Source organism: Carex rostrata, chromosome 19, assembly GCF_964058835.1.
Source record: "Carex rostrata chromosome 19, lpCarRost1.2, whole genome shotgun sequence".
NCBI lineage: Eukaryota > Viridiplantae > Streptophyta > Magnoliopsida > Poales > Cyperaceae > Carex > Carex rostrata.
The window spans coordinates 9,396,195-9,422,126 of NC_135936.1; the positions used below are offsets into that span (position 1 = coordinate 9,396,195).

Genomic DNA, 25,932 nt, shown 5'->3' on the forward strand with positions numbered 1-25,932 from the left:
GTAGGTTTTGAAGCAATCAAATTAATAAAATTACTCACTGAATCTTTAAGATTTCCAAATTGAATCTAATACATAAGATGATTTTTTTTTTTCAAGATCCATATGTGGTTCTATTAAATAATCGGACATACCTTTAAGATCTTGAATTCATTCATGCAGATTGGGATCCAACTATTGAATTATGAATGTCTATTGACAATCCTATTCAAATATAAAACTCAGACCTCTAAATGTAATCTGAAGCAGTAAATATTTTGTCATTGAAAAGTTGGACAAGTAAATAATGGAATTGTTCTAAATGGGGTTTTACACGAAATGTATTGTACTATAAAAATAAATAAATTATGAGTATTTTCTATGGAAGAAACATATAATATATTTTCTTTAATTTGTTTTCATTTCTTAAATTCCTACTGATTACAGAGTAAGTGATCCTCATTTTTAAGTATGCTACAGCTATATATATATATATATATATATATATATATATATATATTCTTTGTTATTTGAAATATAACGATCGATATGATTAAACAAGTTGATTAATTTGTTTGACCAGTAAAACCAATGATGAAACATATAATATATTATATTAAGTTTATCCCACTTATTACACATTGTTTCTTCCTCTGCTACCACCAAATCTTAATTAATGTCCCTGCCATACTCTTTGTATAACAAGGAGGTAACAAAAGAGTAGTACCATTTATCTGGTTTTTACAAACCTCCAAATGAGTTCAATTTATAGTATATCTTTCAAGGATCGATATATATATTAGCATCCAAATTTAATACCACAAGTCCTAGTTTACTCCTTAACAGATGAACAATTAAATATAAAATCATTAGGAGCTGCTATCTAACTCCATATCTATATATGACTAGTGACGATCCAATCATCGATCCAAGATATACTGTGGGGGCCCACAGAAATTAGGTAATATAATATAATTATCCCCTATATATGCTATAAACGATCGAGGTGGTCCGGCCACTACCAAAACCAATCTCCCTCCCTCTAAAGGCATATAAAGACTAAAGAGAGAGAGAGAAAGAGAGAGAGAGACTAGCACTGTAGCACAGTAGCACTAGCTTCTAATTAAGTAAAGTAACTGAGTTTTGGTTGTGTTAGACTTAATTAGACATATATAGAGATGAAGTTATCATCTGATTCTGCGTTCCATCTCATGCTACTTGTAGGCATCTGCTTCCTATTTGCTATCTTCTACTCATCGCCTCAATCTTTCACTCTCCGAAACCTAAATTGTGAGTACTATTTAATTAATTAATTAATTAATTAAAGCATATAGTACAATTAGGCCAAGTTTGCCAATTTTTTCTAGCTTTCTACTTTTCTTTACTTGTATGAACTTCAATTTTAATTAATTAATTTGAGTGTTCTTTTTCCTATTTCTAGGGAAGATGAAAGAACCAAGCACGCACCATTATGATCCAACGATATTTACACAGAGTAACATTGATACTGACAGCAACAGTACAACCCACGCAATCTTTGGTATTTTTATAATTAATAACCTCTCTTTCTTTTTCTTTTCGTTTTCTAATTCCTTTGCACGACTCGCTTATTTTATGTCGAATTTTTGTACTATTTTTTTTTTTAATACATTATATGTTGCTACTATTTGTGTTTACACGCGCGCGAGCACACACACACCTAAATATATCACTTATTCAGATGCAAAATCCAAACCCTATATTACCAAGTTTAATTTGCGCTGGTCTGATTAATAATCAACTGAAACTTGCCTCAAGCAGAGTCTAGATGGAAATTAAGTTGTTCTGTTTTCAAACATAAATGGCAATTGAAGGTGCAAATCATGGATATATTGTAGCCCATGACGGTCTCAGAAGTTTCAATTTGTTTGCCCATACATATTTTGTGTGGCATAAATCATTTTTATTTTCTGTGTCATAAATGTTAAAAAAAATTAAAAAAAAAATCTGGTCCTTTTAGGAAGAATGGTGGAGCAGACAAATATAGGAAATTAAATTAGTATGCTGATAATGATCAGCCAACAAATGTGAATTGATTTTTATATTAGCTGTCCTTTTTCTTTCTTTTTAATCAATCAAGAAATTGACTACATTTGATTGTGTGTTTTACACGCGTTTGCTAAAGGAGCTGCATGTTGCCAAACCAAAAAGATAACTCAGCACCTGTCCAAATCAATTAATACAGAATCACAAAAAGAGAAAACAAGTGACGGCACTCAAATTATAAAATTTGGTCTTTTCCCCCTTTTAATTTTAAAGTAAATTCTAGTTAGTACGCTTTTCAATTATTCCTAACAAGTTTGTCAAAAATAGGTATATTAATTGCTCTCAAGTAAAATTAATGGATGGTGTATATATATATATATATATATACATTTAGGCCTTACTTCCACATCGTATTGTACTTGTCATATAGATAATGCTAGTGACAAAGATGAAGAGGCACTTCCATCAAAACCAATTTGTGACTATTCTGATTGGCGCAGCGACATTTGCAGCATGACCGGTGATATTCGAACGAAAGGAAATAATAGCTCCACCGTCTTCTTCATTCCTTTTGCGCACACACTTGTTCCAAATGAACAAGAATGGAGATTAAACCCTTATTCGCAAAAGATGTACTCGTACCTGATCAATTTTGTGACAGTGAAGCAGCTGAGGGACCCACAGGATGCACCTTCTTGCACTGCCCACAGGAACACCCCTGCTATTTTGATGTCTATGGGCGGTCCGTCAGCAAATGGTAACATCTGGCATTCCTTCACTGATGTCTTGATCCCGCTTTTCCTTGCTTCAAAACCTTTTAACGGAGAGGTCCAGTTTCTGATAAGCAGCTATAATCAGGGACTCATTAACAAGCACAGTTTGATATTAAAGGATCTTACCCGGTATGAAATCATAAACTTTGATGAAGATACCGAAGTCCGTTGCTACCGTAAAATGATGGTCGGTCTTCTAAACCATCGCGACTTTTCAATTGATCCGGATAGAGCTTTTGATAGGTTTGACATGTTTCAGTTCAGATTGTATGTTCGAAACGTCTATTCACTGCCAATGAATGTAGACATACCATATAAGATGGATCCCCAGCCAGATAAGAAACCGAGGCTAATGCTTATATTGAGATCTAAAACTAGAACTCTTCTTAATCAAGAAGAGGTAGCGGAGGTTATCATGAAGAACGGCTTTGAGGTACACCAATTAATATTATGTTGCTCTCTGCAAAATACCTTAATTTCTTATGGCATACTTGCTCAATATATAGCTATTTCTTTTTGACAGCTTGTGCAAATGGAGCTGAAAAAGAGCGACAACCAGTCTGAACTTTCAAAATTAATCGACTCATGCGATGTGGTAATGGGTGTGCATGGTGCTGGGCTAACGAATATGTTGTTCCTTAGGACAAACGCAGTGATGATTCAGGTGATACCGTTAGGAGGGAGCCACATGAGCGGTGCAGCGCACGGCTATTATGACCGACCAGCAGAAGAGATGAAGCTGAGGACACTAGACTACACTATTACCGTTAATGAGAGCTCGTTGTTAGATAAGTACGGGTGGGACCACCCTGCTGTAAAAGATCCTGAAGCAGTTGCTGCAGCAGGATGGCAGGATAGACAAAAGTACTATTGGTTTGAGCAACATGTGAGGCTTAATGTGACTAGGTTTGAACCGGTACTTGTCAAAGCTCTTGAGCTTCTCAAGGGAAAAATGTAGAGGGTTTTATGTAGTTAATTTTTCATTTTCAATTCATTAAATTTATTTGTATTAGTATTCACACTAGCTATTCAATCTGACGTTGCTATATATATAGAGTTTGTTAGAAAACGAGCGGAAATATATAGATTGGTTCCCTTAGCTACCTCCCTTTCCCTGATTGTGAGAAGTGAGAACTCCTTTCCTTGGTCTTGGTCTTGGGTCTTTTGGGAGCTATAGTTGGCCCAAAAATGTCCAGTCCAAACGAGCTTTAATTTATGCGATTTAAACATTATATAATATGAGATGGACTTGGTGAGACGCGGAGCACCACGCGTTTGTACTTCATGTCATATTTTCATTTTGAAAGTCCAAACAATTGATACGAACTGTTAGATGTGATCTCCATATTGAAATGTGCTTGGAGACCAAATTTTACATTTTTTGAAATTTTTTTACTATTTATTAAGTCACTTTGAAAATCTGAAAATCCGGATGAACAGTAAAAAACAGTAAAAATTTCTGGACCACCGGATCAGCGACTTTCAAAGTGGCTTAATAAATAGTAAAAAAATTCCAAAAAATGCAAAATTTGGTCTCCAAGCACATTTCAATATGGAGATCGTGTTGAGCGGTTCGGATCGGTTGTTTGAATTTTCAAAATGGCTAAAATGTACCATGGAGCACCAAACGCGTATACTCCGCATCTCACCCAAGTCCATCTCATATAATATAATATAATATAATATAAGATAATAAAGGACTTGGCTACGGTGCTATGGGTAGCTAAGAGGCTTCCCGTGCTACGGCTCAATATTCGACTTTTCAAAATTCGAACGGTCGATCCGAACCGTTCATCTTATTCTCCATATTAATATGTGCTTGGAGACCAAATTTTACATTTTTTGGAAATTTTTTACTATTTTTTTAGATTTATTGAAAATCGCTGTTTTTCAGACAAATCTGGACCATAAAAAACAGCGATATTTAATAAATCTAAAAAAATAGTAAAATTTTTCCAAAAAATGTAAAATTTGGTCTCCAAACACATATTAATATGGAGAACAAGATGAACGGTTCGGATCGACCGTTAGGATTTTGAAAAGTCAAATATTGAGCCGTAGCACGGGAGGCCTCTTAGCTACCCATAGCATATTAGTAATAAATACGCCTCTTTCAGTTTCAGTATATATAGTACGCCGGAGTAGAAGGGAGCCCTGCCGCAGCCTTCGTCCTTTAATTAATCCTTTTTCCGTTCAGTGATTGAACATTGAAGGGTATTAGACGGTCCTCAGTCTAAGTCTAAGAGGCTGTAGGACCATTTAACGGTCCAGATAGACATGAAATTCCCCGTTCTTTTAAGTTAGCACGAATCCCAAAGTCGGATACTCTGATCTGATCGGGGCAAGAAGGAGAAACATAATTGACGCTCCTCGCCTGATCTGGGATGTAAGTGATAAATCTGGACCGTGTTTTAAACTTACACGACTCTCAAAGGGCAAAGGCCTACACTGCTGACTGCTCGTCTGATCGGGTGAGAAACACAACACTCCTCTCCTCTCCTCTCCTGAATTCATCGGGAAAGGATAGGAGGTTATGTATCTATCGCGCAAACGAGAAACAGAATTGGCTAGAATTGGCGCGATTTAGAGGCGTCGAAATCGCCAAGGGAAGCCAACCTAAAAGCAAGAGATTTCGCTAGAATTAATTGCTACCTCTTTCTGCTCCTACTCCTACTCCTACTCCTACTCCCGAGAGAGAGAGAGAGAGAGAGAGGAGGCGGAGCTACAACAAGGTCAGATTCTTCTCCTCCTCCCCTTTCTCCTTTCTTTTTCTTTTTACCTATCCATCTTCATCGCTGTCCCTTTTCTCTTGCATAATTTCTCCAAACCCTAGATGATGGCATTTCAGTAATTTTAGACAATATCTTTTTTTTTTTTTAATTCTTTCATTGTATCACCAGATTCTGATCAACAAAATTCAATTCACAATCCATTCTTTTTTATCTCTTTTCTATTGATTTCTTTTATTTTATCTCTTTTAGGGTTTAGGGTTTTGGGTGATATTCTGATCAACGCACTCTCTCATATACAACAACATCTTTGCTTTGCTCCATGAGATAGTATAACATGTAATATGTGTGCCCACTTAAAAGTTGGACCATTAGATTGTATATGCTCAATTTTCATAATGCTTTCATGAGATGCACATCATTTATATCTGAAACAGTATGGATGGACTGCTTTCACACCATTACGTTTTCTTTTTGTTGTTGATTTGTTGCCATTTCCTATATTTCCTATCATCAACTCGTAAAATTCATCACAATTACCACTGACGTAACAAAGCGAGGCATTCCTCTAGTGTATATATATTAAGTTATTAACAGATATGATTCTGCTCTTGTTTCATCCAATTTGATTTAATTAGGGAAAATAATACAGGGCAAGTAGCATGAGATTACTCTTATACCTTATGAATTTTCCAGAAAAGTTAATTTAGTCTTGACATTAATTCATGTGACAATTTTGTTCTTTGCACTGCTGTTCTGCTTTACAGGAAATTTAGCTGTTGATTCTTCTGTTTATTAAAAAGATCAATGGAAGCTCTGCCTGAACCAAGTAGGAGACGGAGCAAACGAGAGTATGAAGAAGGGGGGGAGACCAGAGCAGAGTATGAGGATGGCCCAGATCGCAGAAGAAGCCGCTCAAGCAAATCCAGAAAGCATGGAAGCGGTTACTCTGATGAGGCTGAAGGCCCTGATGAGGGACGACACCGCTCCAGTCAAATGGATGACCATGATGCCAGCAGGAGGGAGTCATCATCCTCATACCGTCGCTCTTTGAAGGACTCCAGGAGAAGCCCTGAGGAAGAGTGGGACCCACCTGGTGGCAGGGTCAAGGAGAGAAGCAAGGAGAGGGAAGAATCCTCCAGGAAAGAGAGGACGTATGATTCGAGGGTTGCAAAATCGAGATCAGATGGGGATAAGAGTAAGGAGCAGGTGAGAGTAGAAATTGAAGAAACCAGATCTGATGTGGCTCCACCTACTGAGAGGAGTGGTAAATATTATGGTGAGACTGAGGAGCGGGGACGGGTTTACACGGACTCTGACATCGAGAGGAATGCTGGTCCAAAGGATAAGGAAAGGGATGAAGCGTACAAGGGGAGGGAGACGGGTGGCAGATGGAATGAGAGAAGCAGGGGGGAGCAGGAAAGTTCTAGAGAATATTTGAGAAACAAGAGCCAAGGGGGGAGGCAAGACGGTCCCCAGGAGTGGATGGATAGTGCTGCCAGTGGCATTGGTATTCATTCAAGAGGTGGTGGTTATAGGAAAGACTCAAGAGGAGTTAGATCTGAAAGTGTGAAAGGCGGCATGTCTGGGTTTGGTAATAGAAATGATAGTTCTGATTCAATAGAGATCAGACCAGTCAGAAATCTGGATTTCACAAGAGAAGGCTCTGATATGGATGGTAATGACGGTTTGGCTGATCAGAGAGGGAGGATGCAAAGAGCAGGTATGAATTCTAACCAACCTGGGCCTGGTCAAGGTATTAGCAGTCCATTATCATCAGGCCCAGGTGCAGGTCCATTTGGACCGAATGGAGGAGGAAGGGGAGTTAGGGGAGGAAGAGGGAGGCCGAATGGCAGAGATAACACCCCCCAACGGATGGGAATGTCGAACTTACAGATGCCAATGATGGGTCCACCATTCGGTCCTTTAGGTTTACCACCTGGACCCATCCAACTAATTGGGCCCAACATCGGTCCCAATTTAGGACCGAACTTGTCCCAACCAGGTCCACCTATTGGCCCTGGTGTATTCATACCTAATTTTCCTGGACCGCATGTTTGGCCTGGTGGCAGGGGCATAGATGTTAATTTGCTCTCTGGGGTTCCACCTAACCTTCCCCCTATCCCACCTCCAGTTCCGGGCGCTCCTCGATTTGGCTCTAGTGTTGCACCCAGCCCGAGTCATTCCTTGAATCAACCAGGTACTGGTAGAGCAGCCCAAAATGTGCATGGACCTGGCCCAATGGCGACACCTAACCGGGAGATGACCCCACATGAGAAACCTTCGAACACATGGATACCACCCAGGAACAGTGGTGGGCCCATGGGCAAAGCCCCTTCAAGAGGTGAACAGAATGATTACTCTCAGAACTTTGTGGACACTGGTATGCGTCCCCAGAATTTTATACGTGAACTAGAGCTGACGAGTGTGGTAGAGGATTACCCAAAGCTGAGAGAGCTTATTCAAAGGAAAGATGAGATTGTGTCCAACTCAGCCTCCCCACCCATGTATTACAAATGTGATTTACGGGAGCATGTGTTATCTCCAGAGTTCTTTGGTACTAAGTTTGATGTGATACTTGTGGACCCACCGTGGGAAGAATATGTACACCGGGCCCCGGGCATCACTGACCATATAGAGAACTGGAATGTTGATGAGATTATGAACTTGAAGATTGAGGTAGCTTTTAAACTTCTATGTTTCTATGTTTTTTGTGGTTTAGATAGCCATTGTTTTCTTCAGTTCTCACTGGGTTTTTCTTTGGTTTACTTAGGCTATAGCTGATACTCCATCCTTTATCTTCCTTTGGGTCGGTGATGGTGTTGGTCTTGAACAAGGCCGTGCATGCTTGAAGAAGGTTAGTTATCCTTAAGTATGCCTCTACTATACAAGAATTATCTCTTCTAATGCATGGTACAAAGAACAATTATATATGCGCCTGCAAAATCCATATGCCTTGCATACCATGAACAATTGATGGTACATTTCATTTGTACCACAGTTCTAAAATATTTCAAAAAGGTTTTGTAAGTTTCTTAATATTTCATGGTCTATAGATGTTATTTCCTATGTATTGCGGAGCATATGTTATATTAATCTTAAGCAGGATTGCATTTCGTATTTCTCAGGGTTAATGATGTTACTGAACTTTCTGTTTTAATCTATAATTAGTTATCTTTGTCTTTTCATCAAAAGCTAAGAATAATGGTCATCTGATTTTTTTTCTGCTGCAGTGGGGTTTTAGGAGATGTGAGGATATTTGCTGGGTTAAGACCAACAAAAAAAATGCCGGGCGTGGTAGTTTACGGCATGATTCTCACACATTGTTTCAGCATTCAAAGGTTGGTGCCTTGTATATTTTTCATACTTCATTGTTATTTGATCTTTCCTCAATTATTGTTTTATTAAACATGGGCGGCTGGTACTTGACTTGCCAGGAACATTGCTTGATGGGTATTAAAGGGACAGTTCGTCGTAGCACAGACGGGCATATAATTCATGCAAACATTGACACTGATATCATCATAGCTGAAGAGCCTAGTGATGGTTACTGACTTATCTTTCTCTATCTGTCAATGTTATTTTATTCTGTCAATGCTTGAATTTAAATTCCCTTGAAAACAAGCAGGTTCTACAAAGAAGCCAGAGGACATGTACAGAATCATTGAACACTTTGCATTGGGGAAGAGGCGGCTTGAGTTGTTTGGGGAAGACCATAACATCCGCCCTGGTTGGTTAACTCTCGGCAGAGGATTATCCTCTTCCAATTTTAACAAGGAGGTAAGTGAATTTCTCGAGCCCCATATACTGTTAGATATGTACTGCTGCTTTGCAATTGTTAATATATTTGGATTTGTGGATTCAAAATCTGAGGATCTGATCTCGTTCATGTTTCGGGGTTTTCCCTTGTTGTTTCCTTTGGGAAGTAATTTAAAATTGTGGTCGGCGCCCCCCAATACCTCTTAATGGTTTTCTGGTTAATGATCAAATAAGGTACTTTCACGTGCAAGCAACATTTTTATAAGGCATACATTAGCTGTCCCATAACCCAGTCATTTTAATATTTGGCCTTAGTTTGAAGTGTAGTCTCTGGACCGTATTAGACTTAACCTCAAACCTTCTATTAGTGTGATTAGAATCATACGATTCACAATTTGTACTGCTCGATTTGGTTTGATTCTCACCCTAGTCAATGCATCTCATGCCTAATAATCACTGGGCCACCGAACCATAGGAATGGTGTGTGATTCAGTACAAGTCGTTAGATTTCCTCGATTTACTTTTACTGGGTTTGGATCTGCTAGTTAGTCATCTACACTTCTGCACTTGGTTGCAACTATCTTCTTGCCTTTTCTTACCAAAACATTTGAGCGAAGGAATGAAAGGAGAGGTGAGGGAACAACAGCGACTTCTTCGTGCTTATGTATTGGCTTGCGACCGATTTTTGCTTTCCTTTTTTTCACACAGATGCGACGAAGTCTATCGGAATTTCTTTATGAAGAAATGGTGGCTGGGTTGGGAAAGGAGGGGAACTTACCCTATACCAAATTTTAATAGACCTGGTTACACCTTTTGTACTGTAAATGATCACCTGTCGACTGGCCACATTGAAGAACTTTACAATGATAATAATAATGTAGGTTGTAATAATTATATCCATCGTTATATAATACTATAGTTATGTAGGATGTAATAATTATATTCATTGTAATATCATTATTATTATGTAGTGTGTATTGTTTGTAATTCATGCTTAATAGCGTGCATCTTATTGATATAAAATGACTCTTAATATGAATTTTGATTTGACAAAATTAGTTGTAACAGCATGGTTATTTCAGTTTGTTGTTTTGAGAGCTAAATTAGCTAAATGAACATTATGAAAATATATGATGTCATGCTTAATCACAAAAACATATATGTAGTTTACTTAAACTGCATTTTGTTGTCTGTAAATTGATTTTTAAAAACCTGTTTTGATTTAACCTGGTACACCATAATATATAGGTTTATTTACTTTGCCTTTGTAATTTTAGTTCACAAATTTATTTAGTTCAGTTTAGATTCCAATTATCCGAGCAAAAATAAGCTTGGATTGATCAATCCTGGTGTGTTTTGAACCGAAGAGACTGAATATTAAGTCATCCCCTTTTTTCCCACATAAATTTATTATAGATGAGTAAACACTAAAATAATAATCTGATTGCTGCCACTTTTATTTTGAACTGACATATCTTGAATTATAGGGGTACCTCAAGAGCTTTGCAGACAAGGATGGAAAAGTGTGGCAGGGAGGTGGGGGACGCAATCCACCCCCAGAAGCTTCGCATTTGGTGGTCACAACGCCAGAGATTGAGGCTCTTCGTCCAAAATCACCACCTCATAAGAACCAGCAACAACCAATGCCACCTCTTGGATTAGGCAATTCTGGCAACAACAGGAGAAATTCTACCAATTCACCGCAGAATTCTCTGCCAGTTATGGGCTCTGAAACAAACACACCAGCACACTGGAACTCCTCTCCCATGGTCGGTTTCGGGATGACAGATGCTGGGATGGCGGGTCCAGAGGGAGGCAGCATGTTTGATGGGTTTGGGTTTGTTATGCCATTCCCCAAAGGTGGTGAGGGAGGCAACATGTTTCGATCCTACTCATAGAATGACCCATTTGTTATAGTAGTGATGCTGTTGGATTGTAATTAATAACCTTCTTTTATTTATTTGATGTTGTTTTCATTTATTGATTTTAGTTAAACTATTAAGCATTAATTCAGAAATTTTGTTTTCCCATGATAAAAGTAATCATGGCTGGTTGTATGGAAGCATGGATATACGAAAGACACTTGAGTAGTCCAAGAAATTTTTTCCTTCCCTAGCTAGCGAAGGATAATTTGTTCCGTGTCTGTAGCTCGAATTCTTTTATTATTTGTTGCTTGGATTTTCTGCCTTTTCTTAATAAAGGGGTTTTCATTTGTTGGTAATGTATTACATTATTTGTTAAAACCTCCATTGTTGGCAATATAAATGCCTATTGAAAATTTTGGTTTTCTATTTTGAAACGATGGAGTATGATCACCTCCGTGCAAACCTGTTACAGAGATTTGTAATGTAGGATTAGGCTATTGATCTTGTATAGACTTGTTAGTTACTTGAAACTGCTATTAGTATCATACAGAAGACCTCTTTCGCGAAGGTCTTTGTTTTGCAGTTTTTTTTGAGGAAAAACCCGTAGGTATTTTATTGAATCTTAAAGGTGCATTATATGGGAAAATAAATTAAAAAACCTAGTAAGCGAAAAATTACCACCACCAAAAAACCAGGAAATCCTAGGAATTTAAAAAACCGTGCTGTAAATTTAGATCTAACTTATCTATTCCTATTTATGTAACTGCTAAAACTTGTGGGGTCTTTTTTGCAAATAAACCTCTCCTGACAATCTTGTGCTTTTTCCGGTGGTTCTGAATTATCCTTCGTCTCCTTGTTTCAACTCAGAATTTACCAGCTTTGTTTTGCAGTTGGTGTGTTTGTAGTCGTAGATGATTGCCATTGGTGCTCCCAAGTACAAGTTATCTACATCAATGACCACTTTTAGGTGCTCCCAAGTACAAGATATCTACATCAATGACCACTTTTAGTTTTACCAGTAAGTTAATTGATACTAGTTCCAATGTTAATTGTTAATCCACTACAGAAACAAAATGGTACGATTGTGTCCATATATCTACTTCCTCTTTTGAGACAATTTGTTGAGACAATTTTCAACATTTAAAGAATAACATTTTTTTTATTATTAAACTCATATTATATTCAAATCATTGGTTTAGATCTTATCGTATTATTTTTATATTCCACCTTAATTTCTGACCGTACCATATCGGATGCTAAAAATATATAAAATTGATTCAGTCTTATTACTGGGCCGTCTACTCTGCTCCAAACGGCCCAAAGAGTAGTTGCGTACAAGAAAACACAATTGTTCAGTCTTATAATTGCTAATTAAGCTATCATAAATTGAAAACATAAGAGAGCTAAAAGAAAAACAAAAAACAAAAAAGAGGAGGGATAAGGGGCAAGCACAGAGATATGAAGCAATCAATGGACTTGGGAAAAAAGCATGGATTCCTTTTGTTGCTTCTTGTCGGCAGTTGTTTACTCCTACTCCTAGCTATGTTTTATTCACAGCCCCAATCTTTCTGGCTTCGTAACCTAAACTGTGAGTCTTTTTAAACGAACCAACTATGCTCGTGCAACACTATCAGTATCTCTCTTTATTTTTCTTGTTTTCGCTTTCTATCTTTTTGAGAGAGTTCTGAATACTGGTACATGCATATATAGTTGTATGTATCTTAATTGGATATATATATATATATATATATTGTAGGGACGAAGATGGAACAACCATATATGCTGCAAAATGTTACGATGACTGTTCCTAGATATACCAACACTGATCCCACAAACGAGAGTAGAACAGATGTAACACTTGGTATATTCTCAATCTACTCCTTTTTTTTCCTTTTTCTTTTATATAGCATGAATTTTTCTTTCATATTTCAATACTCCAGTTACAATAACATGTAAAATCAATTTTTTTTTTAAGTTAATATTTGCAAGATTGGAAAAAAAAAAAAAAAAACCCTCTGTAGCTGCCAAATGAGGATGAATAATTATCACTACTCACTACTCAGTATTAATTTCTACATTATACGTTGTTTATCGTTTTTTTTTCTTCTAATTAATTTATGGGAGGATGGTTTAATTTTATACTTATAAAAGTTGCTGAAAAAAAAAAAATCTATCATCACAAGTAAAATATAACTGTACACCAAGATAAATATAAAATATGTTTTCAATAATGTAATACTTAAAATTCGTTCAAAACCAATTTTGTTGTTGAGACTTGAGAATGATGGGCCAACTGATGTAAAACGTGGCAGTTTCTGATCAAACTTAATTATTTTTAGCTCATCTTAATTTATATTGTCATTTTCGGTTATTGTTGTATCATTCAAGCAATTGACTAAAATACTGCATATTTATTCATCTGCAAGGGACGGAGCAACTATATATATATTTAACCAAAGTAGTATAGTTCCTGACGAAAGCAACATTGAAACAAAGAAAGTGATTACTGATACGAAAGAAACGTTCGGTACAATTTATTTGTCCTATTCTTTAATTTGTTTTCTTTGGGAAGAAATTATAGTTGCTTTTATCATAAGAGGAGGGATCCACTTACAATATTTGTAAGTTACAACATCGATCTTACAACAATTTGATTTTGTGGTTTTCAATGGTAGAAAGGTCCTAATTACAGCTAGCATTTTGCACAAACTCAACACATTTTCAGTAATTAAAATTTAAAAGTGTTATAGCGACGACATCTGTTGTTTGCAGATGACACTGGTGGAAGAGTTGAAGAGGCCATAGAAACTAAGCCAATATGCGATTTCTCAGATTGGCGAAGCGACATTTGCAACATGACGGGTGATGTTAGAACCCAAGGATACAACAGTTCTACAGTCTTCTTTGTCCCTCCCCCAAACACATTTCTTTCAAAGGAGCAGCAATGGAGTGTGAATGCTTATTCTCAGAAAATGTACATGTACAATTCCAAAAACGTGATAGTTAAACAGTTGAGTGGCCCGCAGAATGCACCTCTCTGCACAGTTGACCAAAGCAACACAACAGCAATTTTGATTTCCTTTGGGGGCCCAACAGGAAACATATGGCATGACTTTACTGATGTCATTATCCCCCTTTTCCTTGCATCGAGACCACTTAATCGAGATGTACGATTTCTTATAATAAACTACCAACAATATTTCTTGGACAAATTTAGTTTGATATTAAAGGATCTTTCTCGGTATGAGATTATAAATTTTGATGAAGATAAGGAAGTGCGATGCTATCGGCACTTGTCGGTTGGTCTTCTAAACCATAAGGATTTTAGCATTGATCCCAAAAGAGCTTTTGATGGGTTCAACATGTTTAAATTCAGAATGTACATCCGATCTATATATTCCCTGGCAATGGATGTAGATATACCATACAAGATGGATCAGCATCCCTATAAGAAGCCTAGGCTTATGCTTATGGTGAGATCTAAAACTAGAAGGTTTCTCAACCAAGAGGAGATAACTGAGGTTATCAAGAAGAGTGGCTTTGAGGTATGTGTCAAATAATAAATTGGCAGAGGCAGATAAACCATTTCTGATAGTACTTTCCAGAAAAAAAAAAAAATAAGAAAAATGAAACTTTCTGGTCCTTTATGTACTCAGTTGACAATTCCACATTTTGCATTTTTCTGGTCATACATAGTTCTATGATAAAATGGTCATTGTATGCCTTATTTCTAACAGTTAGATTTTTAAAAGTCAATCATCAATTTGGATACTCCTGAAAATAAAAAATGCTTCCCAAAATATAATCTGAAGTTCTGATAGAACCAGTTAACGTGTTTTTCATTCTGACAGCTTGTGCAGATAGAGCCCAAAAAAAATGACAATCTGACAGAGTTGTCAAAGCTAGTTGACTCATGTGATGTGGTGATGGGCGTACACGGTGCGGCACTAACAAACATCCTATTCCTTAGAACAAATGCATTGATGCTCCAGGTGATACCACTGGGTGGCAGCGGCATGGATTTCTTTGCAAATTCCTGCTATGATGAACCAGCTGACGACATGAGAGTGCGAAGAATTGACTACCATATAACCCCAGAAGAGAGCTCATTGCTAGACAAGTATGGATGGGATGATCCGGTCATAAACGATCCCGAGGCGATAATTAGGAGAGGATGGAATTATAGGCAGAAATACTATTGGAATGAGCAAGATGTAAGGCTTAATGTGACTAGGTTTGAACCTGTGCTTGTCAAAGCTCTGGAGTTTCTCAAGGAATAGGTTTTGTAAAGAAGATATTTTGTACTTCTTTCAAACAATACAGTCTAAAATATTTTCTGGGTTTCTTTCCTTTTTTATTTCCTTTCAAATCGATATTTATGCAATGTGTAAATATTTGGTTTTGATTGTTTGTTCATGATTCCCTCTTTCTTCGAGCTCGTATACTTGTAAGCATCCTGCAAACGATCAATCATTGCCAACGACATAAATTGAAATATTATGTATGTAGTAGCTAAGGTGATCAAAAAATTTATATTTGGTAGATTGGTATTTGGTAATGAAAGCAAGGGCAATGTCTTCAACAGAAATTGTTTTCCGCAGTGGCTCTAGTGTAAAACAATTTGCCAGTGCTGGCAGAGGAAGAATGAATGCATAGATAACTTATAAAAATTTCACAATTTTACTGTTTGACTTTGTACTAAATAATTTGAAACTTTTAAAATTTTGTATGTACATGCACACTCATGAAGCAGCTAGATTGATTTCAACGATTTTGATTCATCGTTTGAAGTCAATTTAATAAATATTTAGAGTTGATGCTGGATTTATTAAATGGTACGTCCGTTATGGGAACCGACCCATTATGAATAGATGCCAACCCATTATAAAAATGTGCATTGGTTTTATATAAACCATCCATATCTGTCTCTCTTTCAAACCATCAGATAAAAAACGAAATTGTGATTGAAAGAGAGAAAAGTTACAGAGCACCAAGATACTTTGTTAATACTTGAAGGTCTTAGGTCGTGGAAAACGCAGGGCTTCCGGCTTCGGCTTGTGATTCCTTGCAGAACAAATGATACTGCTACGCTCGCAAGATCCACTTCCGCATGAAGATTAACGGAGTAATTTGTAAGTTCTATCCGTCAATTAACATTGGTATCAGAGCTTTTTAGCATGTATTCTCGTTTTAATACATAGTACGAATTTTTCTGAAAATTAATTTCATATTTCAGAAAAACGCCTAAATTTGAAATTTAAAATTTGGATGCAATTTTTTTTTTCATATTTGATTTACAAATTTTTTTTAAAAACATATTTAATTGTATTCATTGTTTTAGAGATTTTTTAAATATATCTTTTGGAGATGCATTGCAAAACAGTGATCTTGTATAGTGGAAATGAGAGATGCAAAGCAAAACAATGCATCTTTAGTTTATTTCGGATCTTATACAACTAGGTTGGACAATTTTTTGGTCCAAATGAATTACAACTGTCCAAAGAACCATTTTTTCTCCAAAATTCTCGGAACTTGCCGAATTTTACTTTTTTCGGATTGGACCTGTGGAAAATGAAGAGATTGTATGCACCGGTTCATACTAAATAAACTTAGTCCATATCTTTCTTATAAACTTGAACCCATAACATTTACCATGGGAGACTAAGGCCTTACCAATACACTACAATGACTTTCTTGTTATTATCTTGATTTTTTATATTATATATACATATTACAAAACAGTGGCTATTCAATCCAAATAATTTTAGTGAATTTTTTTTTGAAAGTTATTAATGATATTTTTTTTTTTGGAAATATTTTATTTAAGTACGTTTTTTTATATGTACAGTTTTTTATTTATTGTTTTTTAATGATGCTATTCCAGTACGATTAGGTACTGATATTATTAATGATTTTTTTTTTGAAATTTATAAAATTAGTTGTATAAATATTCTCTGTATCAATTTTTTTTATATATTTTTTTATTAAATGCATTATTTATATAATTTTTAGTGGGAGTTTTGCACAGTGAAATAATTAATAGTAATAAAATTTATAGAATTAAAAGATGATTGTGAAACTTAGTGATCTTTTGATTTTAATCTATAGGTATTATTATTATTAAATTATTCCACAGTTATTGCAAAACTGAAAGTGTTATGCTAGGTATTAAATAATTTCTATTAAGCCATCAGAATTGTGATATGTGCTAACTTAATTTAATTGTAATTTCTTAGTGAAATGACATCTGCAATAACGATAATTATGAAATTTGGGCCATGAAAATTCAGTATGTCCTGAAAGAACAAGAGGTTCTTTCGGTCCTGGATCATATTATAACCAAACCAGAAAAATGTACAACTGACAAGCACATTACTGATAGTGCTGCATATGAGTCCTGGAAAAAGAAGAACTCCATTGCTCGCATTACATTGCTGAACAGTATGGACAATGATGTGATGCGTGAGTTTAGGTAATATGAGATTGCAAAAGAGATGTGGCTTGCTTTGAAGCAAAAGTTCGGTGGAACTTCTGTTACAAAATTGAGACAACTCACCATTAAGTTTGACACTTACAAGAAGCATCATAATCATAGCATGTGGCAACATCTCAAGGAGATGTCAAATATGATTAGTGAGTTAAATGACGCTGACCATGTTTTGACTGATGAGCAACAACTTTAAGCAATGATTCGTTCATTTCCTCATACATGGGAACACATGAAGGTGAATCTGACCCACAACGAGAGTATTACAACTCTCAACGATGCAGCAAGGCATCTGGAACATGAGAAAGATCGTATTGAGGCATCAAAGCCTCAAGAAACTGAATCTGCTGTGCATTTGGCTGGTTCAAGCTCTCATGGAGGGCAAAACCAGAAGCATAAGTCAAATTATGGTTATAAGGGCAAACAAGAGAAAAAACATAAGGGGCAGGATCGTGGCAAGGGAAAGGCTTCTCAGAACAATTTTAACAAGCATAATAAAGCCAAGATCAAGTACTTCAATTGTGGCAAGAAGGGTCACTATGCTCGTGAATGCAAAGAGCCCCGCAAGCAGGGGCGGACGCAGGATTTTTGTCAGGGCGGGGCAATAATCGGATGCAAATAGCTTATCGGGTTCAAACCCAATAGCTTATAGGGTACAATTCAACATAAAAAAATACCAATCAATATAATAAAAATCCTAAATTACTTGAAAAAAAATCAATAATTCAACATTTATAGGGAATTTTGGTTCAACTAATTTTCGCTATTTGGGATCAGCCCCTATTTGGGCTCCATTAATTTGTTTCGCTCAGAGTTTATATGGGCTATGTTCCGTCTATTAGAATTCCAGAATGGGCTACAGGGGGGCAATTTGAATTACAGGGAGGGGCAGAAGTCCGAAAAGCAGATTTTTAGCACTATTTTTGAAAAACTAGCGGGGGGCAGCTGACCCCCCCTGTGCTACAGTGGGTCCGCCCCTGCCCTCAAGGTACAAATTATATAAAAACTTTCATATTTTTCATATGTTTCCAATTCTGTTTTTATTGTTGATTCTCATCCTTTGTGGACTGTAGACTCAGGGGTAACAGACCATGTAGCCAAAGATCGTGACTTGTTTGTGGATTTTTGTCGAATTCCGTAAGGTTCAAAATGACTCTTTGTAGTAAGCAACTCTCGTGTACCAGTCAAGGGTATAGGCACATGTAAGTTGGATATACGTGATGGTCGAACCCTTCTCTTACATGATGTTCTCTTTACACCTGACATTCGACGAAATCTTGTATCTGCAGTAGTTATTCTTAGATTTGGATTTACTTTGAACATATGTGGCACTAGTATTAAGCTGTATCTGGATGATGTGTGTTATGGTTATGGATATGTATCGAATGATTTTATTATTCTGGATGTTATTAATATAATGACTTCTTCTAATACCCATTTTTTCTTTAATTACATCATATGCTAATGAAAATATTGATGTGAATGTATGGCATATGAGATTAGGCTATATTGGACAGCAACGAATAGATAGATTAGCCAAGGAAGGCATGTTAGGCCAGATTGAAAGGGTTAGTCTACCAACATGTAAAAATTGTTTAAAAGAAAAAATAGCAAGAAAACCATTTGGAACAGGAACCAGATCTGAATTTCCGTTGCAATTAATTCATTCAGACATTTGTGGACCAATGAATGTGAGGGCACGACATGGAGGTAGATATTTTATCACCTTTATTGACAATTATGCGCGATATGATCACGTCTATTTGATATCTCATAAATCTGAAGCTCTTACATGTTTCACGAAATTTATAACCTTATGTGAAAATCAATTAGATAGGTTAAGGCCTTAAGAACGGATCACGATCGCGAATATTTGTCTGATGAGTTCAAATAAATGTGCGAAGAAAAAGGAATACTAAGGCAACTAACTATACCATATACTCCACAGCAAAACATAGTGGCTGAAAGGAGAAATCAGACTCTTTTGGAAATGGTTAGGTCAATGATGGCTCAAGCAAATCTGCCAATCAATTTTTGGGGTGATGTATTATTGATTGCTACCTATATTCTAAATCGTGTACCCTCTAAATCTGTTTCTTCAACTCCTTATGAACTTTGGACTAATAGAAAACCATATCTTAGTAATCTGAGACCTTGGGGATGCGCTGCCTTTGTTCATGATTCGTCCCATCAACATGGTAAATTGGGTCTACAAGGTAAAAAGAGTATATTTATACAATACTCTGAACATTCCAAAGGTTATGTGTTCATTGGTGAATAATCGAGTGGGAGTGTAACAGAATTTGAGTCCCAAGATGTCATTTTCTTGGAAAATGAATTTCCAAGAAAGGGTGAGATAGGTCAGGAATTTTCTCTATATGAAGTAGAGGAGCAAGATAATTTGATTGTTGCAAATCGTTTGGTGCATATTCCTGAACCTCCAACAGTATCTCATCCAAGTGGGAGCAAGTCAGTAGATGATGCTGAGCCACGTTCTGTTAGTTTGTAATAATCTAGAAGTCAATAATACGATAATTTATCATAAAGCTTTGTTCATGAATTGGATGATTAATATCATTTTGTTGCCTTGAGTATTATTGAATTTATGGATCATTTCGAGTTCATGACTGAAATTGTGAAACTCCATAATATAGATGATATATACTCTTAATCTTAAAAGGTCACTAACCAAGGTAATTAGCAGGAACACTAATTACCGCTATAAGGTTAGTATGTGGATTAAAAGATGGTTAAGTTTTACAAACCATTTGACACGAGATGTCATTTTAATCACATAGATACATGTTCTAGGAACATGGTATTTGACAGACCCCGAATGAGACATTAAATAGAATTGTGTTCGTGTCATTAATGTTTCTCATTCAGTGTCACGTTCTAAAGTATGAGGTATTTATCGTTTCCACTAAGAAATATATATGTGTGAGTGTTATCTAACACTGTCCGTAAAAAGCAGTCATAACGGTAGCATTTCGATATATATAGCTTAGCTGAGGAAGTGATAGTCTGCCAAGAATACTACTTGTCCCTCGTATCTCTATACGAGTTATAGCATCACTGGGCCCTTGATAAAGTAAGATTATCAGCGCGCGGTATGATTACAAGAGTAATCATATTTGATAATATGCTCAAGATCAAGAAAAGATTCAGTTAGCAAGGATGACACACATCTACCTTGAAACTGATCTGATAGCTATGAGACAGAGGAACAGACACAAGTAAATTGTTTACTGGATCGTGATATTGTATAGTACAGCATCATCTGTGTAATTGGATGGTCATGATGTGTTGCCAGACGCCACCCATGATTATAGAAGTTAAAACGGTTTTAACTCTATTTACCAACATAACACAGATCCTATTGGGTCACACCATATAGGAGTTAATCGGAGAATCTTATTTTGATTGATTATAAATTGGTTATGATCAATGATAAGATGGTTATAATTAATTATACGTGTTATAATTAAATTATAAATGTTATGTAAAAATAACAAGCAAAAACATTGGTTAATTTATAAACGTGTGTGACACGTTATATAAAAGTTGACCGGTTAATTTATAAATGTGCAGGACACATTGTATAAATTATCGAAACAACAACCGCAAGAAAAATATATATAATTATTCAGAATAATTATACGAATATTATTTGTGTTCGGGCCGAGGGCATTCGAGTCTTTTCAGATTCGACCTTATCCGCATGACACGTCATCGATCCTATCCAGATGACATGTCATCGATACCGAAACAAATAACCGAAAGAAAAATATATATATAATTGTTTAGAATAATTATACGAATATTATTTGTGTTCGGGCCGAGGGCATTCGGGTCTTTTCAGATTCGAGCTTATCCGCATGACACGTCATTGATCCTATCCAGATGACATGTCATCAATCCTATCCACAAGGGCAAAATGGTCATTTCACACCTATGCCACCTTGCATGTGTAGAAGCATGGAGAAGGATGTGGAAGGGTGTGGAAGGGGTATTTTGGTCATTTCACATATAAAAGGATGAGGTGTCAATGGCATATCTTGTAAATAGGCCGAACTTGGAGGGCATTTTGGTCTTTTGCAACCAAATTTAAACACTATAAATAGGGGTGGAGGGGTAGAGAGAGAAAGATATATTCACATATATACATATGCACATTCACATGTATCTTTTCGTGCAGAAACGAATCGGTATTTTCTCTCTTTCTCGGTTTCTCTCCCAAATAGTGTTTCGGTTGAGAAAAGAAAGTTATACGTAGTTGACGTATAATCTTGCGGGTTGTTGTGGAGAATATTTACGGGTTTATGAATAGTGTTTTACCGAATTTCGCGGTATGTCAGTTTTGCATATTGATGAAACTGAGCAACCGAAAATTCGTGTTTACGGGTTTTCGTCTTATTCCCGTGAATAGTGTTTTTGCATAATTCCGCGGTTTACGGTATTTCTGGCAGAAGAAATAAACCGCTCTCCGGTTAGTCCTGGTGGATAACCGATAGAGGTATCACACGTGTGATACTCCGAGTCGACTCCTTCCCTGGTGAGGCTCTACTCGCTCGGTCTGCATTCCAACTGTGATTTGGAAACAAGGTATAAATATGTTATATTAATCTATTTAATTTGTAAGTAGATTAAAGTTTTAGAAATCAATCATGGGGTAGATCTGTAAAAATGATTGAAAGGGTCCTTGCAATGAAAGACTTCAGAAGGAACTCTGCTTTGGTCTTTCCGGCATATCCCTTTTAATTCACGGCTTGAGTTAGAAGTAAAAATTTTTGTTTTACGTTCTTTCCGCAGCTTAAGCCTAAAAGGGTTTTGGTTACCGCGAAATCCCAAAAGTGGTATCCAGAAAACCCTACACGTTCAGCACAATCACAAATTAGGTATAGCAATCATGCTAGAGTTCCTAAACGTCATTTTCCAATCGAAAATGAATCTTACATGATTATCATGCAAGATGAAGAAGAGCCAAGAAATATTCGAGATGCTCTCACTTGTCCTGCCAAAGAGAAATGGATGAAGCAATGGAAGAAGAAATGGAGTCAATGAGATCAAATAATGTTTGGGAATTAGTTGATCTCCCTGAAGGACGCAAGGCAATTGGGAACAAATGGGTTCTCAAGATTAAGCATCTAGCTGACAGCTCGATTGAGAGGTATAAGGCACGTCTTGTTGCTAAGGGGTATACACAGCAAGAATGAATAGACTATGAAGAGACTTTCTCTCCTGTTATAAGATTTACTTCTATACGATTGATACTAGCTATAGTTGCCAGTTTAGATTTGGAATTGCATCAAATGGATGTTAAAACTGCGTTTCTAAATAGCAATCTGGAAGAAGAGATATATATGGAACAACTTGTCGGTTTTATTGCAGAAGGACAAGAGCACAAAGTGTGCAAATTGTTGAGATCCATTTATGGTCTCAAGCAATCTTCCAGACAATGGTCCATTCAGTTTCATCAAGCAATCATATCATTTGATTTCGAAATGATTGATGAAGACCACTGTGTGTATGTCAAAAGATCCAAAGAAAAATTTGTGATTCTATCGTTTTATGTGGATGACATACTGTTGGCTAGTAACAATAAAGAGTATGTGCAAATCATTAGATAATGGTTATCCTCCAATTTTGATATGAAGGATATGGGTGAACAGCATACATTCTTGGAGTGAAGATTGAAAGAGATCCTTCCAAGAAGATGTTAGCTCTATCACAAGAGCATTACATCAAGAAAGTACTTGAAAAGTTCCATATGCAAGACTGTAAACCTATTGATACTCATATAGCAAAAGGCGAAGGTCTTAGTTTAAGAATGTGTCCAAAGACTCCAGATGAAAAAGCACAAATGGAAAAAAATTCCTTACTCATGCGCTGTTGGCAGTCTCATGTGTGCTATGATGTGTACTAGGCCGGATATCAGTTTCGTCGTTGGGATGGTGAGTAGATATCAAGCCAATCTAGGACAGTCTCATTGGAAAGCAGTAAAAAGAATACTTAGATATCTGAAAGGTACTGGAGATTATTTATTATGTTTCCAAGGAGAAAATCTGCAACTCATGGGTTACGCATATGCTGATTGGGGAGAATATTTAGATGAAAGAAAATCCACCTCAAGCTATGTTTTCTTACTTAGTAATGGAGCTATCTCTTGGAGTAGTAAGAAACAGAGTTGCATATCCTTATCCACAATGAAAGTTGAATTTGTAGCATTTTCAGCAGCAGTACAAGAAGCAGTTTGACTTAAAAGATTTTTGAATCACTTGGGTTTCGGTAAGAATGAAACTAACTTAGTGTTGGTATACAGCGATAGCTAAGTAGCAATCGCTTATACAAAAGATCCCAAGTATCACTCAAAGACCAAACACATTGATACTAAGTATAACTTCGTTAGAGACATGGTGGCGAGAAAAAGCAAGTTTGCATGCAGTACATATTTATACACAAAATGGTGGCAGATCATTTTACAAAGGCAATACCCAGAGACGTGTTTATTGGTCATATTAAGTCTCTAGGGTTACGCAGATTGTAATTATATTTTTATTGAACAGTATATTATGTATATTTGTATTTGTGGGATAAATGCAATGAATGTTATTTTCTTATTCATTTATGTTATAATTGTTACAAATTATTTAATATCAATATATTTAGCATAACACATGAAATAAAAAATGAAAGGTATGTCAGACAGTTGATTGGCCTTCTCACACAGGCAATCGCTTCTATGTCTTAATAGAACATAGAAATGAGATTGATTTTATATGATACAAAATATGAGAACAAGTGCTTAAAAATATATATATATATATATATCGCCTTGATAGAGAATCAAGATGAGGTCATATGAATATATTGTTATGACCGAAGGTGAAATACCCACTATTCATTTTAACTGTCTTATGCCAAGTGGGAGTCCTGTTATTTGATTTATATGATAAGTAGAGTTGTGGACTCAAGTTAGATATTGTATATATCTGAACTATCACTTGTACGGTATTGAATTTTAGTTTAGACATATGCTCCATAAGAAATGGAGAATAATACCGTAACATATGTTTCATACCATATCTGCAATTGACCAATAGGGTAACACAAGATATGATCTATTCTTCTTTGTTGTGTGAGACTCGCGAGATTAAAAAGATCTTATAGTACTCTTCGATTTTTTACTAAATACTTGAAGTTTATTTTCAATTAGTTATTTTGGAATGTTACCAATGATCATGAATGATGCGATCCAATGGAACATATCTGGATAGCATTGATTTGGAATGAAAAGATTCTATATAAAATAAAAAGATCATTTGAGTGTTACATTAAGTTATATTCATCGATGCACCAATTATGTTTATGTAACACCAATTATGTTTATGTAACATAATTGTGAATATATAAATATGGTTGTATCAATACATAAAAGAGATCATATAATACTTAAAAAATGTGACTTGATCATCTGAGGTACTGCATACTTAGATGTTGTTATTCATACCTAACAGTTGGATAACAACATATGCTCTCAAATTAAGATATTTCCTTATACGAATTTTAACAGAGATTAGAGATTACGTTATCTTAGTTTATAGCGGGTATCCCATTTTGTGCGAGTGAGAGATGTTGGATTTATTAAATGCTACACCTGTTATGGGAAATCCAAATCCAAAATCCGACCCGTTATGAATAGATGCCAACCCATTATGAAAAGGTGCATTGGTTTTATATAAATCATCCATATCTGTCTCTCTCAAACCATTAGATAAAAAAATGAAATAGTGACTGAAAGAGAGAAAAGTTACAGAGCACCAAGATACTCTGTTAATACTTGAAGGTCTTAGGTCGTGGAAAACGCAGGACTTCCGGCTTCGGCTTGTGATTCTTTGCAGAACCAGTGATACTGCTACGCTCGCAAGATCCGCTTCCGCACGAAGATTAATGGAGTAATTTGTAAGTTCTATCCGTTAATTAACAGTTGTGTACACCAAATTCAAAGTGCAATGGAAACACGATTTTTCACGCATCGACTTCTTAGTGAGTACAACATACCCTAGCGGCCTAGCTTTCTCATAATAATTTATATAGTATTTTAATTAGTAATTTCTACTTTAAAAAATAATGAAATCAATAATTATAAGTTTTTACGTATTATAATATAGATCCATACTTTGCAAATTTTTTTAAAAAATTTAAATAATCAATATGAACTGCTATAAATAATTCTTACATAAAAATATACTTGGAGACCATATTAATTGATAACGAATTTGCGCACAGACAATCCAAAGCTCCTGGGGAATCCCTGT

At 36.0% G+C, this 25,932-nt stretch overlaps 3 protein-coding genes across 4 annotated transcripts; all 3 read left to right on the forward strand.

The window, feature by feature from the left end:
- The first annotated feature begins 1,131 nt into the window (after positions 1-1,131).
- Positions 1,132-3,783, forward strand: LOC144571324 (alpha-1,3-arabinosyltransferase XAT2-like). The gene is made up of 4 exons (XM_078320577.1): positions 1,132-1,266; positions 1,418-1,516; positions 2,432-3,207; positions 3,298-3,783. Exons 1-4 carry the CDS (start codon positions 1,155-1,157, stop codon positions 3,730-3,732), a joined length of 1,422 nt encoding a protein of 473 aa, XP_078176703.1. The 5' UTR covers positions 1,132-1,154; the 3' UTR covers positions 3,733-3,783.
- A 1,544-nt stretch (positions 3,784-5,327) lies between these two features.
- On the forward strand, positions 5,328-11,317 carry LOC144571326 (uncharacterized). 2 transcript variants are annotated; one of them, XM_078320580.1, is made up of 7 exons: positions 5,328-5,506; positions 6,271-8,182; positions 8,277-8,360; positions 8,737-8,844; positions 8,941-9,049; positions 9,132-9,283; positions 9,971-10,702. In XM_078320580.1, exons 2-7 carry the CDS (start codon positions 6,311-6,313, stop codon positions 10,055-10,057), a joined length of 2,412 nt encoding a protein of 803 aa, XP_078176706.1. In that variant the 5' UTR covers positions 5,328-5,506; positions 6,271-6,310; the 3' UTR covers positions 10,058-10,702. The 2 variants fall into 2 exon arrangements, with proteins under 2 accessions (XP_078176706.1, XP_078176705.1); XM_078320579.1 differs by lacking the exon at positions 9,971-10,702 and adding an exon at positions 10,750-11,317 and having other exon boundaries at positions 5,336-5,506.
- A 1,198-nt stretch (positions 11,318-12,515) lies between these two features.
- LOC144571329 (alpha-1,3-arabinosyltransferase XAT3-like) lies at positions 12,516-15,459 on the forward strand. Its single transcript, XM_078320587.1, has 4 exons — positions 12,516-12,715; positions 12,884-12,988; positions 13,900-14,672; positions 14,979-15,459. Exons 1-4 carry the CDS (start codon positions 12,586-12,588, stop codon positions 15,405-15,407), a joined length of 1,437 nt encoding a protein of 478 aa, XP_078176713.1. The 5' UTR covers positions 12,516-12,585; the 3' UTR covers positions 15,408-15,459.
- The last annotated feature ends 10,473 nt before the right edge of the window (positions 15,460-25,932 follow it).